General features: G+C 35.6%; 3 protein-coding genes across 8 annotated transcripts; 2 read left to right on the top strand and 1 right to left on the bottom strand.

Moving 5' to 3' along the window:
* The first annotated feature begins 857 nt into the window (after window positions 1-857).
* LOC147536963 (IQ domain-containing protein IQM1-like) lies at window positions 858-4,431 on the top strand. Its single transcript, XM_086639637.1, has 9 exons — window positions 858-1,350; window positions 1,583-2,263; window positions 2,359-2,473; window positions 2,601-2,666; window positions 2,789-2,877; window positions 2,966-3,053; window positions 3,142-3,372; window positions 3,494-3,595; window positions 3,733-4,431. Exons 2-9 carry the CDS (start codon window positions 1,608-1,610, stop codon window positions 4,159-4,161), a joined length of 1,776 nt encoding a protein of 591 aa, XP_086495763.1. The 5' UTR covers window positions 858-1,350; window positions 1,583-1,607; the 3' UTR covers window positions 4,162-4,431.
* Window positions 4,432-4,775: 344 nt separating this feature from the next.
* EMB1789 (CCCH-type zinc finger family protein) lies at window positions 4,776-9,268 on the bottom strand. Its single transcript, XM_086639638.1, has 7 exons — window positions 9,134-9,268; window positions 6,632-7,992; window positions 6,388-6,444; window positions 6,006-6,134; window positions 5,866-5,916; window positions 5,621-5,761; window positions 4,776-5,524 (listed from the first exon to the last, which is right to left on the bottom strand). The coding sequence occupies exons 2-7, from the start codon at window positions 7,895-7,897 to the stop codon at window positions 4,892-4,894; spliced, it is 2,277 nt and encodes a 758-aa protein (XP_086495764.1). The 5' UTR covers window positions 7,898-7,992; window positions 9,134-9,268; the 3' UTR covers window positions 4,776-4,891.
* A 3,336-nt stretch (window positions 9,269-12,604) lies between these two features.
* LOC147536965 (uncharacterized) lies at window positions 12,605-16,529 on the top strand. Of its 6 annotated transcripts, none has more exons than XM_086639639.1 (12): window positions 12,605-12,763; window positions 12,858-12,905; window positions 13,003-13,054; window positions 13,144-13,217; window positions 13,339-13,469; window positions 13,676-13,799; window positions 13,959-14,119; window positions 14,238-14,945; window positions 15,028-15,603; window positions 15,812-15,925; window positions 16,057-16,128; window positions 16,229-16,529. In XM_086639639.1, the coding sequence occupies exons 1-11, from the start codon at window positions 12,739-12,741 to the stop codon at window positions 16,123-16,125; spliced, it is 2,082 nt and encodes a 693-aa protein (XP_086495765.1). In that variant the 5' UTR covers window positions 12,605-12,738; the 3' UTR covers window positions 16,126-16,128; window positions 16,229-16,529. The 6 variants fall into 6 exon arrangements, 4 of the variants coding, with proteins under 4 accessions (XP_086495765.1, XP_086495766.1, XP_086495767.1 ...); XR_015224994.1 differs by having other exon boundaries at window positions 12,650-12,763; window positions 15,028-15,647; XM_086639640.1 differs by having other exon boundaries at window positions 12,650-12,763; window positions 13,968-14,119.
* The last annotated feature ends 1,044 nt before the right edge of the window (window positions 16,530-17,573 follow it).

Genomic DNA, 17,573 nt, shown 5'->3' on the forward strand with positions numbered 1-17,573 from the left:
AATACTCTCTGATTTTAAGTCGATTTACATATTACAAAATAGTGCAAGCCAGTTTGCAAACCATATTGCAAAGTGTGTGCAAAGCTTTGCAAAGTCATTGCAAGACAAACCAGATTGCAAAGCATTGCAAACGGGATGCAAAGATCTGCAAACCAGATTGCAAGGCAAACTGGTTTGCGCTCACAAGATTGCAAAGCAGCGCAAACCAGTTTGCAAAGCTTCGCAAACTCAACATAAATCCTAACAAAATAAGTAACTAAAAAGTAAGATTATACTTCGAAACAGTAGTAGATTCTCCTTCCATTATTGTATATGAGTCCAATTATGAAAAAACTATATTAAACCCTAGCAAAATCGTACCATAATTGAGAAATTTGTACTTTCTCTTTAGAATTCTTTCTCAAAAACTAATTGAAAACCATTAAAACCAACTTCAAACACTAAATACAGAGATTCAAAAAGCTAAACCTAAACTAAATTGATGATTTGCTAGAAAAAAATCGATGGAAATCCTAGAATTCAGCTCACCAAACTATCGACCAGCTTTCCCACTTTCCCTCGGAACTCTCTAGACTTGAAAATTAAAAAATTATAAATCTTATGGTTTATTGAAAATTGCCCTAGATATAGAGGTCAATTCAAGCATAAAAAGTGAGAGTGCTTTTAGAGTTGTCCTTCAAACAAGTTTCCGAACTTTATATGGTGTCTAAAAGGAGAAAAACATAATTTGTCTTTTTGACAAAAAAAAAAAGAAAAAGAAAAAACATATCCAATTTAAAAGGAGTATCCCTAAATTGCCTTTTTTTTTTCTCGGAAGAAATATTGGATTTATACTTGGCAACATTTTCCCATGTATCAAACATAAAGTAGTTCAAATTTTCTAGAAAATCCATAAACTTATTACACAACAAACATTATGGTACACAACCAAATCTTTACTACCCACACGGCCACAGTCCAATTTCTACCAAACAATTTTGTTTTGAAGCTAAAAACACGTTATACGTATAAAATTTGTTTATTTTGGATTCAAACAATCCAAGTTTTTTTTTAATAGTTTTGACTCTTTCAAAGTTGAAAAGTTTAATCCAAATTCACCAAAGACAACTTCTTCTCATTGAATTCTTACCACCATTTTTCTTTCTACCCTTTTTTTGATCCGTACGTCTTTGAAGGTTCAATTGTCTTGTTAAATTATTACACACCCACTTTTAAATTCTTTAATGGGTAATAGGGTTTATAAAACCCAACCAACTCAATTCATAAATTATGGAATACTAAGATATTTTCTTCTCTCATTTCAATTTCCAAGTTTCTTGATTCTCTCATAAGACTTAAGTTAGTTTACAGGTAATAATGTCTTATACCCTTTCTCTCTCTCTCTAAATTTCTTTTATGCTCTGGAAGTGTTTGTTGTTTTGTTTTGTTGAATCTCAATAATGGGTTTTGTTATTTTTTGGGTTTTGTTGTCGGAAAATATATTTTTCTGGATACCCACATAACCATTTTGGTTGCTGGTTTGAATGGGTAGAATTTTACAAGTACTGATATCAAATTTCTATAATCTTCTCTTATTGTGCAGATATATAATTTGGTTGTTTTCTTCTATGGGTTTATCTCTTTCTTTACTATTACCAACTAGGAAAGGAATAATTGAAGACAACTACTTCATTCTAAGTGATAATGATGAAAATGTGACAGTGACGTCGATGAGCTTTGATGTGAAAGATGAAGAGATGATGATCTTAAGAGGAATTAGTTTTGATAAGAATGATTCTGAGACTATTTTGAAATCTGATAATATGATCATTGAAGAGTCATCGAGCTTCAAGAACTCGGAACACAAGTTAAAGCTCAATAGAACTGTTTCATTGACGGATTTAATTCTTGATGGAAACGATGCTGAATTGAACTTGAGAACACTTGGCTCTAATAAGACTGATAAGACTGTTTTGAATTTGGTCGACTTAGGTAAGGAACTCGTTGAAGAATCAGTGAGCTTCAAAAACTTCAGACCTGATAAAATGAAGCTCGAAACAAGTATTTCATTCAAGAATCTTTTTCTTGACGTTATGAATACAACTTTGGATACCCCAAAGAGTGGACCAAAACCTGTATTACCCCATACAGAACCAACAGTGTTTTTCTCTCCACGGCCTGTTAGTGAGCTCGATGCAGCTGCGGTTAAGCTTCAGAAAGTCTACAAAAGTTACCGAACTCGAAGAAACCTCGCAGATTGTGCAGTTGTGGTTGAGGAGCTCTGGTTAGAATCCGTGATCTGTTACTGTTCCTTGTTCTTGAATTACTCAGTGTTGATTCTTGGTGTCTGATTTGATTTTTCGACTTAAAATGATTTAGGTGGAAGGCATTGGATTTTGCAGCTCTTAAACGGAGCTCGGTCTCTTTCTTCGACACTGATAAGCCAGAAACGGCTGTCTCACGTTGGGCACGGGCAAGTAAGAGAGCTGCCAAGGTACTGTCTTTACAAATGTGTAATGTTTGACGATTCATGTTGAAGATTTTTTTATGTATTTATGTTCTTAGATCGGCCCCGTTTTCGAAAATTCCATCAAACCGGCATCTTCCTTTAATGTTTGCAGGTGGGTAAGGGTCTGTCTAAGGATGAGAAGGCACAGAAACTAGCCTTGCAACACTGGCTTGAAGCTGTAAGTTCATATCCAATACACTGCTTGGTCAAATATTTGATTTATTGTTTTGAATTTATTATATCTGTCAAAAGCACACGTGGAGTTTTATTTGACGGACTTCTCCTTTATTCATTCTACAGATTGACCCACGACATCGTTACGGTCACAATCTTCATTTCTATTATGATATTTGGTTCAAAAGCGAAAGCAGTCAACCTTTCTTCTACTGGTAGATATTTCTTTAAAAGTCTCACTCAATTGAAGTCATCACTTCTTTTCTGTTTCACTTCACAATATCTTTTTCTTAAACTATGAAGGTTGGATATCGGTCATGGGAAAGAAGTAAGTCTTGCAAAATGCTCTAGGGTTGATTTGCAGCGTAATTGCGTCAAATACCTTGGACCAGTAAGTTCCTCCCTCTCTCTTTTGTATATGTATATACAGCATATGTACAGGGCATGTTGTTAAGTTATGTCTCTTAAATTGTTTGCAGAAAGAAAGGGAAACTTACGAAGTAATAGTCGACAGTGGGAAGCTTGTCTACAGACAAAGTGGACTACTTGTCAATACTATTGAGGGCTCAAAATGGATATTTGTTCTCAGCACGTCAAGATCACTATATGTGGGGCAGAAGAAGAAAGGTGCTTTTCAACATTCTAGTTTTCTTGCCGGTGGCGCTACTACAGCAGCTGGAAGATTGGTTGCCCGTAATGGTATTCTCGAGGTATATATATAGTACTATTTTTGTGTGTATAGAATAGATATACTATTGTACAAATCTAACACCAATAGCATTTCATTTACTCATCGATATTGTCATTGTTTTTCTTTTTCATCTGTTACAGGCAATATGGCCTTATAGTGGACATTATCTTCCAACTGAAGAGAACTTCAAGGAATTCATTGCCTTCCTAGAGGATAACCGTGTAGACCTCACTAATGTGAAGGTAATTATGCTCCTATCCTCTTATTCTTCCTAAAGTGCTCACATTGTTAATCTATACTCATCACAGAACTCTATTACTCGTATAAACTATCTTAGCTCGGATTACATGTCTCATTATTCACCATTTCTTTTTACCAGAGATGTGCAACTGATGATGACTTCCCCTCGTTCACGTCTAAGCCCAAATCAGAGCTAGCAGAAACTTCCACAAAAGCCGTACCATCAGAACAAATGGTGGAATCTGTGGACAATGAACACTTCGATAAGACTGCCCACACTGTCACTCGTCAAGAAGAAGCTGTAAAAACAGAGGCAGAGAAGCCAACATTCGGTTTGGAAAAGCGATTGTCATGCAACTGGAGTACTGGTGTTGGGCCTCGTATTGGTTGTGTGAGAGATTATCCTACCGACCTACAATTTCAGGCACTCGAACATGTTAATCTGTCTCCTAAAGTAACACCCGGAGGTAAACGGTATAATGGGCCAATCCCTTCACCTCGACCAAGTCCGAAGATCCACCTCTCTCCAAGATTGACTTGCTTACACGGATTACCTACTCAAAAGTAATCACATCTAACTAATATATACAAATTAGTTGAGGCTTCATCTTGTGCCCAAATAGAATAAGGAGGATGAAGGACTAACTCCAAATTGGTTTCGTTTTACCCTTCATTTGGTTCTAGGTTTATATGGCACTTGACCAGCACCATCATCTTTCTTTATTTCTTTCTTTTCATGTCCAGAGTTGTATTCTTCTGATTTTTAACCCATTCTTTCTTGTAAACAAAAATAGGAGTTGATTCACTTTTATGTCTAATGTAATTGTGGTCCATGTAATGTCCTCATTGTCTGATTTTTTTTCCCTCATTGTCTGACTCACTTGAATCTGATTCAAACATACTCAGAATCGGCTGAAATCAGTTACTTGGACGAGTCTGACAAAAACAAGCATTATGAAATTTGAAGTACTCTCTGCTTGCATATGACTACTTTGCTCAATACTTAGTAGAACCTGAAAGTAACTCCTTTGCATCGGATTCGATCTTGACAAGGAATGAGACACTTCCTAAGAAAAGCAACCTCATTGTTTTTAACAGAAGCACAGGTTAATGTTCAAGATAACTGGTAAGCTTTCCCTTGATAAAACAAAATGAAAGAAACTGATAAAAGGACAACACAAATCGGGAAAAAAGAATTGCATTATGAATTGCTAACTGCAACAAGATTCGCCAACTCTAGTATGTACGCAAATTATTAACAAAATCAGAAAATTTGTATAAGAATTGTTGTGCTCTCTTTACTTGCCATCACTACCAACACCAAATAAGAATTCCTGCAAAAGTGGAGAAGCTTTCATCCATCCATTTTGAACATCATTAGCACCAGAAGAGCTAGTGTTCTTGCCCAAATTCGATACCTTCTTCTCCTTGGTGCTGTCTTCAGGTGAACACTTCGACTTGCCCTTCACCATGTCAGATTCATACTTCGCTGCGAAAGCCAAGGTCGAAGTCAATGCCCTTTGAGCTGAATTCTTGTTTTGATCATTCGACATCAACTTCGACGATTGAGATGCAGGAGTTGACGTCGTTGGTGTACTACTCCATAACAGATCATTTGAGTTTTGAAGCTTTTCAGATGAATTTTGATTTTTCTGAGTGCTCATTTCAACTCCATTGATGTCTTTCTGATTACTGGATCCGTTTCCAAACGAAAGAAATGTTATTCCTTTAGGTGTCTGCGCAGGTTTCTTTAGTCTTTCCAACACAGGGTGCCTGTGAATTGACATCCCTGCAGACGAGGGAGTTGTTTCCTTGGAGGTGCTATCTTTTATGGTCGATGACGGAGTATTCTTTGTATTTGAGTGCCCTGGCTGAGACTGAGAGGCTATTTCTGTTGGGGTAGTGTTCGATGTCGTCGGTCCTTCCACAATCTGTACACAGTATGAAGTTAGTCAACATTATATATATGGACAGAGAGAAAGAGAGTACACATTGTATAGTTGGATGTTGTTATAGCATCATTTTACCTTGTGGGAAAACAAGCATTTATCTCCTCTGACGCAGTATCCTTTGGACACAAAATTGTTGCAGGGATACCTGGAGAGTTGGTGATCAAATGGACAGTTATCCCCTTTCAAGCAAGACTGGAGCGCCAAAAACTTACACGGCTGTAGCAAATAAATGGATCAGAAAATTGTCAAGAACAGATTTAAGTAAAACAAGAATGTAATTTACATTGAATAGAACTAAAGATCTTCAGAACTGATAATACCTGTGATTTCGTCAATGGAGTTGTGTCGTGCGAAAATTTACAAGAATCACCCTGATCAACAAAAAACAAGAAAAATCGTAAGAGGCACATAAAAACTTTAAAGTCAAACCAAAACAAAGAAGTAGAAAAACAGCGTGTACCTTCTGACATCTTCCATTGAGATAGAACTCGCAATACTTCACAACTTTAGGTTTAGTAATTGTTTCAATTTTCAACCTCTTCACTCCTAGTTCTCGGTTCTTTTGTGCTCTCTTTTTTCTTTCATTGTGCTGGAAAATTAAATTTACAGATTCAAGATAGGCACCAAAGATACAAGCAGAATCAGGACTTAACATTATCCAGCAGACAACATATGATATGCTCAAACAGATGCAAACCAGACCAGCCAAACGGTAATTATATTTGTGCGCGTGATCACAACAAAAGTGTTTAGTTTTCTTATCACCTACTCGACTTAACCAAATAACAAATCTACCCACCCCAAAAGAAATATCGACTAGAAAAAATCAGGAAAGGAGATACCTTTTTCTTTTCTTTTCGTTCTTTCGTTAGGGTCCTCTTCTTACCCACTTTGCCTTCCTGCAACAAAAGAACAACAGGAAAACATCAACGTAAGAAAAAAGCTACACCATGAAAAAGTAAGGACGAAATATCCGAGCCCACTAATATCATAAAACAAAGACACCATGCTCGATACCACTAGTTTTATATCGTAAAAGGATGTTATCAGGTACAATGAACAATGGTAAGTGTCATATTCATATACCTTCATTGTCGGTGACTTTCCTTCATTTCCTGTCTTATTTTTCTTTGAATCACCTGGATTATCTGGATAAATTAGTTCATAGTCGATAGCCCTTTTGGCTTTGCCATTTTCCTTTGCATTTCTCATTGCTTCTAGCATTCGACTCGCATAAGCTTGTTCAATATTTCCAGTTCCTCTATAACCCATTTTCTCATCTTTATCAACTTTCTTCTCATTCTTTCTTTCCTCAACTTCCTCCTGAATTCTTGTCGGCGAGACATTCTTTTCGTCTGCCACCTTATCTACCTTACTTGCCTCATCAATCTCTCTTTGGCCAATAGATTCACCAGGAAACTGCTCTTCCCCAACCTTCATCTCATCAGTTAGTACAACACTTTCATCAAATAAATCATATGGTATATCGAAATCTATATCATCAGAAATTTCTCCATCTTCAATCTCCTTATCCTCCGTTAAGCCGAAAGAAGATTCCATTAAAGTGTCCAAATCAAACTGTTTCACCAACTCTGTCTCAGTCTGTTCCATTTTTTCGGCTACCTCAATCTCCTTATCAATGATCAAGCCAACAGAGTAATCCATTTGGGTATCGGTATTGACAGGTTCGCTTACTCCTAACTCTTTCTGCTGCATTTCTTCAGTTATTTCAGTCTCCTTATCAGTTATCAAGCCAACACAAGAATCCATTGGAGTACCCGAGTTAACAGATTCGGTCAAATTCGTATCTCTCTGCGGCATTTCTTCGACCACTTCTTCTACAACATCCTGCTCCAAAGAAGAATTTCTTTCTTGGGTATCAGCAATAGGTCTAATTTCCTCGTTATTTTCAAGATTCAAGCTTTTCTCATTAATTTCCACGTTTTCGTCTTCCTTTCCTGATTCCTCCGTGACTATCCTAGCCCCAGGTAACCCTAATCGATCAATGTTGTTATTAATGGTGTCTTCTTCTGCTGGCAAGGATGAGGGATTAGTGCTAATTACTTCCTCAGCACTCTTATTAACTACTAATTCCTTCTCAATTGAAAATTTCTCATTTTGGGCTTCTTGGGGTTTGATTGAATCATCTGGGTTGGGAGAATCAGAAACGATCGGAAGAGTAAGAGAGCTGCGAGTTTTATCTTTGCAGATAGAGAAGATTCTATGAAGAGTATTACAAGTTTTACTCTTGAGATGAGATCTCCGATGAGGGAAGGTAAAAGGAGGTGATCCTTGAGGCATTGACGGATTTAGGGTTTCGATTTCATGTCCCTCCTTCACAATATCTTCCATTTTTTCTTTTAGATTATGCAAATCACTTCAACTTCTTTTGAGGGTTCGTCTTCGTCTGGAGAGAGAATCAATGGCGTTTCTCTAACTACAATACTCTTAGGGTCCGTTTGATTGGTGGGAAAATAGGGTTGAGAAAATTGTTTTCTTGAGAAAGTCGATTTTTCAGTGTTTGCTTGGGTCAAAAGTGTGAGAAAACGATTTCTTGTGGCCAAAAAAAGTGGGAAAATGACTCTAAATATTTTACCACAAAAAAGGTGGTAAAATGGAATTCTTACCCACGGGCTCCCTCACTCTCGTTCTCTCAATCTTTCACCGACTCTCTTCCTCTCGTTCTCTCTCAATCTTACCCTGAATCTTTCCCTGACTCTCTCTCTCTCTGTTCTAGAATTGATTCCAATGGTGGAAGCTCAAGCCCCTATCTAACCCCTAGTTTTAGATCACTCCTTCCACCATTTCCACAAAACATCAAGACCCAAACTCCATGGATTCTTCGTCAACAAAGACTACTCGTACCAGAAATAGTTACCATTGGAGGCCAATCTGATGGCAACTATTTAATAGCAACTATTAATGATGGAAAAGTTCTCTTTTAGAAATCATTGGAGGCGGTACAGTGGCAACTATTTTTGCAATCTGATGTAAACTATTAATGATGGCAACTTGGATCTAGCTATCTCTCTCTATTGTTCTCTCAATTTCTCTACAAGTTGACCGATTAATCAACTTTTAGGTCTGATCATCCTCATCACCAACATAAATGTCAAATAAATTCTCTCCAGCAGCATCTACTTCATGAAATCCAGGTTAAGATTGCTTCCATGTATAAACCCTAACATGAATTTGGGAAAAAAATTTAAATCCTAATTTGAAATTGGGAGAATCTCAAAGCTTATGTACAATTTACAGCAAAGATCATCACGAAATTGTAGAGAAGATCAAAACTTAATTCACATATAAAAGAAACTTTTGAAGAAGATCAAGTGAAGATTTTTATTTTTTGGTGAAAAGTTAAGATTGCTTCCTGTGTTAAGGAAGAAGATCATCACGAATTTTGAAGGCACCCTCCATGAACTAGTTAATAAAAGAAATGTGAATGATTTTTTAAAGGCACTCGACATTTTCCTACAACCCTATCAAACACTTTGATAGGTAGGTTTTCTTACCCAAGGTTGGTTTTCTTACCCATCAGAAAAGATTGGTTTCCTTACCCAAGGTTTTCTCACGTATCAAACGGACCCTTAAACACTTTAAAGGTTGGTGTTAGCAGGGTATTGAAGTAATTTTTTCCCTCGCACAAAAACGCGGCAATTTTATGCTACTACCTTTCCTTTTTCCTCCTGCCATTGAAATAGCATGAGAGATATGGAGAGAAGAAAAAACTGTGAGCATCTCCGATGCAAAACTCAAAAGAAACTCTAAAAATCTTAGAGCACCTCTAATGCAACACTCAACAAAAACTCAATTGTTGACATAAACTCCAGAAAGCCCTGGAGGTCTCAGGTTCGAATCCCAGAGAAGGTGGAATCTTTGGTTATTTGAATTGGGATTATTAGGGTGTAAATAATGTTGTTGGGCTTTAAGTCATGTCTTGTTGGGCTATAGGCCCGGTTCTATTAGTGTTATCAAGTGCCAAATGTAACGACATACAAAGATCGTAGTCGACTTTCAAAAAAAAAAAAAAAAAAAACAAAAACTCAATGTGTCAAGTATGAATTGAGTTTCTCTTTCCTAGGTGACACTATTGAGATAGTCAATTCAAAATTCTTCTCCAATGCAACACTCAAAAAAATTCAACATTTACTTTAGATTTCCTCTTGTTTCTTATTTTAATGTATAAAATGGTGATGTGGACCAATTGAGATACAACAATAAATGTTGAGATACTCAAAAGAAAACTCAACAACTAAGTTTTCTTTTGAGTATCTCAAGATTTATTGTTGCCACATCATATTAAGATTCTAATTGAGTGTTGCATTGGAGAGTGTTTTTTGTTAAAAATTCAAGTAATCCTATGTGTCAAATTGAGTTTTTCAAGTTGAGTGTTGCATTGGACTCAATCTTAGAAACTCCGAGTGCCACTTAGGATTTTTAGAGTTTTTTCTTAAAAACCATCTCCAATGCAACACTCTATTTGGATCTCTAAGATGACGTGTCGAGGGTGGAATAGAGATATCTCAAGAGGACACTCTATTTCTAGAGTGTCCTTTTGAGATATCTCTAATTGTCCACCTCATCAATATTTGATTTTCAACCAATAGAAATCGAGTCTTCTATATTTTCTAAAATAACTAATTATTTATTTACAAAAATAACAATGACACATAAGTAAATAAGATAAGTTTAGAGTTTTGCATTGGAGACACAACAAATTTGAGGATTTCTATTGACTCCACCTAGGAGTGAGAATCTCAATTGGAACTTGACACATAAGATGAATAGAGATTTTTTTGAGTTTTGCATTGGAGATGCTCTTATATGGCGAGATTCAAATGTCAATCTCTAATTTTTCTCTTTCCTATTTTTCAAGATTGAGATCCTCTATTGGAAAGACTTCTCCAATGCAACACTTTAAAGTTCCAAAAATTGCTTATGTGACATATTTTTTTCATTAAAATATATGAAAATGTTGAATTGACACCTAGAGATATCTCAAGAGGACACTATAAAAATGGAGTGTCCTCTTGAGATATATCCATTCCACCCTCGACACGTCATCTTGGAGATTTGAATCGAGTTTTGCGTTGGAGATGAATTTTAGGATAAAAACTCTAAAAGTCCAACGTGACACTCCGAGTTTCTAAGATTGAGATTTGCATTGGAGATGCTCTGACAACTAACGTCCTCTCTGTCTTTAGAATTTTACTAATGTTTGTCGAGAATGTGTGGCGATGGATCTTTTTATTGCCTTTAGTTGTATTTGTTACAATTTCAACCAAGTTTGGATCACATACATGTCACTAGGGGTGGGAATCGGGCGAGTTCGCGGTCGGACCCGAACACTTGTTTCACAGACACGGGCGGATCGGCTTGAGTGTATTCTGTCTAATCGGACTTTCGGGCATTTCAGGCCGGACAAATACTGAGATATGAGTGCCCGCGGCCTGGTTCTACCCGCGAGCCCGCTCAGACTCTAGCGGGCTCGGGCGAACGGGTTGCAGGCTTTTTCAATAAAAAAATAAAATAGTTAAAGTTAATTAAAAATACCAAAAATTAAACTTAAATTCATCCATTATCTATATAATAAAACAGAAGAGAAAACGTTGACTGGGACAAACACCCTTTTTCAATAAAGGATACTGTCTAGAAGTCTTTCTTAAAATTTAAAATATAGTCCTTCGTAGAGATAAAATTACATATTTAAAAACTAATAACCGTATCCTTCTTAGAAATAAGATAACTAATTTAAGAAAAAAAAAACAAAATAAATATCAAGAGTTAAAAAAAGAAATTAAAATCTCTCTCAATAAAATAATAATTAATTTAAGGAAAAGCAAAAAAAAAGGTCCATGGGTATATAGAGAGGAAAATTATAAGCCCAAAATTCGGGTCAAAATATCAAATGAAGCCCAACCCGGAATAATAATGCAAAAAAACCCCAAAAGTTGAAATTACAAAACATTTTTGAAAATTTCTGAACAAAACACAGTTTGCTCTCAACAATTTTGTATTTGCTCTCAACAATTTTGTAAATGTATGAACAAATTTGTTTTTGTTCACACATAATTAAGAACATAAATATATATGTTGTCACAATTTCAAAAGTGTTGTCAACAGTTTCAAAAGTGTTGCCAACAGTTTAAAAATTAGGTTTTTTTTACATTATAATTCTCGAGTGGGTTTTTTTTTTCGTATTTGGACTCAAATTTGGGGCTTTTCTTACATAGTTTATATTTGGGATTATTATTTGTATAACTTTCAGAATGCTTACACTGATCCCTTCCTCGAGTTTTTACTGTGAGTGAATGTATTTGTGTGGATTATTTTCACATATGCCATCGTCATCAGTTCTCAAGAAACAATGGATAACTTTGTAAGTGTATATCTTTTTAAAGTTTCACTCACATTTTTCAGAGTCAAATTTTAAAATGTCTTATCTTTTTATATGATTCAGATTCAGACTGAGTCAGAGACAAATAAAACAAGCATCACCAAGACAAAGTTTACAAGAGAAGAGAGAGAGAGAATGAGACAAACGCAAACGCAGATTTCTTTTGAACTTCTTGTTATTAGAAGGGATTAGAGCATCTCCAATGCAAAACTTAAAATAAACTCTATTTGGCTTATGTGTTAAGTCTCAATTGAGTTTCTCTTTCCTATGTGGTTAATTTGAGTATCTCTAATTCAAGTCCTTCTCCAATGCAACACTCTAAAAAACTCTAATAGATGCACATGTCACACATACATTTAATAGGAAAAAGTGGTTGAGAAAGAAAAGTTTCCTATTGGTCCAAAAATTAAATTTGATGACTAGGACACTTAAGACTCTCAAAAGAGATCTCAAAAATAGAGTTTCTAGTTGAGACATCTTAAAACTTAATGCTTCCACATCATCTTAAGATCTCAATTGAGTTTTGCATTGGAGATGTTTTTTCTCAAAAAAAACTCTAAAGTCCTACGTGACACTTAAGATTTTAAGATTGAGTGTTGCATTGGAGATGCTCTTATATTATACTTTATCATATAAAGTTTGGTAGACCCCACACAGAGAATTTTCAGAGCCAACCACATCCACCCAACACCAAAATTCTACCATCACTATTACCCATTCCATCTTTTTCTTTTTTCAAAAAATTAAAATCAAAAACCCTTTTTCAGTCTCAGTTCTTTCTCAACAATTTCAAATGCCAGGAACAATTCAAGTTTCAGGTAACTAGTAACTTCCCCACTTCCATATATACTTGAACTTCAAATCATTAACAAAATTTAGTTCATCTCTAATATACTTGTAATTTTCCTCCAGTTCTTGACTTGGTTGATTTCCCATCTTCTTCATCAATATCTATAAAGGGTATCTAATATTTACACAAACTTCAGCTAGGCATTGCTTTTTCTTAAGGGTATTTAAGATTATGTTGATGGGTTTGAATTGTTTATTTTTGTTGTAGTTTCAATGGGGAAGATAGAGTATCAAACATTTGATGAGGGAGATTTCTCATTGTGAGATGAATACCTAATTCTTATTTCTTGTTTTTTTACTCTGTCATTTATTCATTTATTTGAAACTGAATTTGGATTAATTAGTACAGCCCATTGATAAATCTCCGCGATAATCTCATTGTAACACTCCTCAATGCGGACGGCAAAGAGTTATCAAGAACAGGTTTTGTTTTCTAATTAGGACTAATTGACTCCATGGATTTGTTTTTGTTAATTTTCTTCAAATAAGGTTGCTTAAATGTCATCTATTTTGGAGATTGATTTTCCTTTTGTGTACTCTGTAGATGTGCAAACAATGTTGATAGTTGAGAAAGGAACTTTGGATGATTTTTTCGCCTTCGAAGGGGGTCCTCGTTTGCACTTGAAGTTGCAGTTTACTTTAAGTGACATAGAGCGAAAGCGTATTCAAGAACTTGTATGTCCTCTTCCATTCTCTTCTTCGCTTTAGTTTGATTTCAAACCCAACTTATTCTCTCATGGGTTGGCTCGGGAGTTTTTACAGAGAGACGGGTGTTACTTTGTGCAAACCGGAAATGTTTGATTTTGTTGTGACCATTGTAGTTGATACGGTTTAGTTATCGGTCTTACTTTTGTTGATAATTCATGTTTCCATTTTAACAGAGAGAAACTGCATTGAAGAAAAAACACAAGGAGCTTCTTAGTGGTAGTCTAAGATATATCGAAGCTGCTTCTTTTGGTGATGAAGTTGGATCTTCATCTAGGTCTCTCAACCGTGAGGTCACAGGTTCTGTCTTTGCTTATTCAATTAGAACCGATAAAAGAGAACCAAAATAAGAAACTTAAGATACAATGAAATGAAAATTTAGTCTTTCACATCTTATTCTCTTAAACTTATTCTAAAATACTTATTGTTGATACTGGAGACCTGCAATTGTTTTTCAAGATTCACCAGAAGGCCTTGTTCAAATGGAAATTGCAAGAGAGTTAGCGGAACCCATTCAAGAGCTTTCGGTATCAAACAAGGATAATTCCATGATCGGCCCAATCTATGATTCGAGAAATGGAGATAAACTTCTTCAAGATCGAACGAAACAACTACTCTCAGTTAAGGATACTTTGAATTCTTATTGTCATGCCGTTTAAGTTTTTAATGTAGTGTGTCTCATCAAAATGTATATTGTGGATTGGTTGAGTTTCACTAACAATCCATACATCTCTTTAGACTGAAACTGATAGGGGCGAAGGGACTTCATCAAGAGTTCACTTATCTGAAGATCCTATAGCCCAACATAGTGAATCCGGTGAAGGAACTCTAGACAAGATCGAAACTCGGGTACCTTCCATCGATATTCCTATTAAACTCACTTCATCACTACGAGACAACAAAAGAACATTCGATAAGATTGAAACTCGGGTATCTCCCTTTGACATTCCTAGAAAGCCCACTTCATCAGTAGAAGCCAATGAAAGAACTATCGACAAGATTGAAACTCCGGTTCCTCCTATTGATGTTTCGAGGAAGCCTACTTCATGTCTTGAATCTTTAGATCCTCAAACAAGAAACCTTTCAGTTTTGGATACAGTTGGAGAAGATCAAGTTCTTAATAAGAATGAATCCAGATTACCTCCCAATGATGTTCCAATGCGACGTATTTCATCAGTCGGAGCTTTAGATCCTCATTCAAGAACTCGTTCAGTTTCACGAACGCTGGAGGAAAATCGATCTCTTGATAAATTCGAGATTCAGCTGGCTCCAACTGTTACTCCAATGAGGCGTATTTCGTCACTTAAAGCTTTGGATCCACACTCACAACACCGTCCAGTGTTAGTCACATCGAATGAAAATAAAACCAAGAATAACAGTTCGTTGAAGAAGACCCCAAGTAATGTGAGGAAAATGATAAGTGCTTTCGAAAGTAGTCAAACTCAGGTACCATAAAGTACTTTCGTAAGAAGTCATAATTTCTGTATTATCACTGTTTTCGATGTTTGAGATCGTTGAGTCTGTGCAGGGACTGGTTCCTCGCGTTGGTCCACCAACTCTAAGAACCCAACCAAACAAGATTAAAGGATTTTCGGAGGGGTCGGACTTAAAGGTAGTAAAAATGGAGAAGAATCAAATACAACAAATAGGAAAACCAGAATCCAGTTTGTTATCAACGGGAATGCATCGGGAAGTAACGATTGAGAAAAATGAAGATTGTCAACTTGCAGAAACAAGTTTATATTCAAAGGAGAAAGATCAAGAGATGAATTTGCAACAAAATCCAAATAACATAAGAGATCAAAGAGATATAACTTCGCAGCAGAAAATCGGAAAAAATAGGCATGAACATGGAACATCTTCTGATAAGTTAACTAGGCCTGTAAATTACAGAAGATCTTCAAGTAAACAACAGCAAACAGAAGAATATTCCCGACTGGATGAATGTTCGTCGGGTAATAGGTGCATACTTCTAGATGAATCACGACGTCTATGTATCACAACTGGGAGTAAACAAATGATGGATCTTATGGGAGGGTGTGATGTTTTTCAAGAAACCGATCGAAGAGAAACAAGTTTCTCTAAAACAGAAGCTACAAACGAGGTCGAAGCTCTTCATTCCTCATTATTTATCAAATAAATTTCCAAGTATGAACTAGATCTTGAGTTGACTCGTCATTACAAGTTTCTGATACAGACTATGTGGGATGGGATTCACAGTTGATTAAGTTGTTTCATTAAACGTTCATAATACTCTTTCATCTCCAATGATTATGCTTATATTATTCTAACTATTTTAGTAAAACTTGCAGGATGAAGCTTGTTCTGAAGTGAATAGACATGCCAAAGGATCTAGCAACTTGACAAAGAGGGAGATGGAAGAAGGGTCTGTAGATATTAAAGTTCCTGGAGGACTCGTCCGACAGGTCTCTCTCGCTCTCTCTCGTTACATATATATTGCTCAACATTCACTACTTAAGAGCCCAACTTCAAAATCTTCCGTACATAGAGATCTCGATGAAACAGGATATTAAACCATTTTTCGCTCGTCAAACAGGCAGTAAGGGTCGCTGTCATGGTGGCATTTGGGACCTTTGTTCTTGTTACGAGACAAAGACAAGACTAGAAGGTACATTTCTTGACTTTTTGTTTTAATACGAACGTCTCATCTTCATTAAACTCCTCTTAATCTATTTGTTTGATTTATGTTTTGTTAATCTCACTTGCAGATATAATTATGTGGGTGGTGGATGAATTAGCTCTCCTGTTTTTCAAGTTCTTTGTGTTTTAAGCCCCCCAAGTATTCAAGTATTACTTAAACTCCAAATTCTTTTCATGAAACCTATTTTCGAAGCTTGAGTTAGTCTAGCAGTAAGATGAAGCAGATCACATTTATGGGTTTCCTTTAGTTTTCGATCTTTCTGATGTAAATTTTCTTATTCAATCTCAGAACCCAACTCCTATTGTTGGTCAATGTTTATGAAAATGTCACACAATTAAAGTAGACAATAAAAGCATTTGATGCTCAAATTATAGCAAGTTACTTAGTTTATGAAAACTCTAGGTTAAGTTTATGATCATTTTATATCATTTTGGATAGACAGAAAAGAAAGGCATGAATGTGAGATGTTCAATTCTGAAGGCAACTCTAGGTTTAACTTAAAATATTCCGATTAAGATTGACTTGAAGTGTAAATGACAACGAAAGAAAGAAAAAGGAGATTTTATTTACATGGACTCGAGAAGTCATAAGACACGAATACATTGAAAAGGACAAAATATGTTTCAAACATCTTGAGCCCTTAAAGTATAGCAACCCTTAAAGAGGTCATAATGCCGGTACGATCAATTATTTTTACTTTATTTTAATAAGTTACATAAGATAAATTTAAGTAATAATCGTCTCCACTAAAATTCAACCTACAGTTTAAGAAGAAGTGTTCAACGACTCCACTAATGAATAGCCGACGAAAATGGAGATAATAGCAAGAAAAGTTATAAAAAAGTTACTACTAAAAAGAAAATGGGTGTATATATATATTGCATACAAAAAGAGGCAAAAGAATGGAAACTTGGGACTTGCCTGAATTTGAAACAAAAGAGGCATAAGAAAAGGGTTAAGAAATAAGTAATGTCTGAGATTAGTACAAACTTCACTCTTCCACACATAATAATAATATAATAATAGAAATAAATAAAGGATAAGTTTGAGGATAAATAAAGATGGCTTGACTATTTCTGGATGCTTGAGTGAGACTATCTAATGACAGGTTAAGTCCATTTCACTCACAAGCTTCTTGTTTGCTTTGCACCCACTCTCTCTATCTATATCTCTCTCTCTCCAAATTCTTGTCAAAATTTGTACCTATGACCTATCCCCTTAATTTGAATATTACTTAAAGTGGTAAATAATGGCAAACTAATTTACTTATAGCTCATATTCTAATTTGTAAACCAAAAATGATAATAATCCAAAATTTTCATGAGTTTTGACAAGTTAATTCAGTTTGTTCTTCAACTCTTTTATTGGAGTTGTTTGTAAATTATGTCATAACTAACCGTAAGTGGTACATT

This window comes from Eschscholzia californica, unplaced genomic scaffold (assembly GCF_041429995.1).
Source record: "Eschscholzia californica isolate CP2 unplaced genomic scaffold, dmEscCali1.0.p SCAF_5, whole genome shotgun sequence".
Classification (NCBI taxonomy): Eukaryota; Viridiplantae; Streptophyta; class Magnoliopsida; order Ranunculales; family Papaveraceae; genus Eschscholzia; species Eschscholzia californica.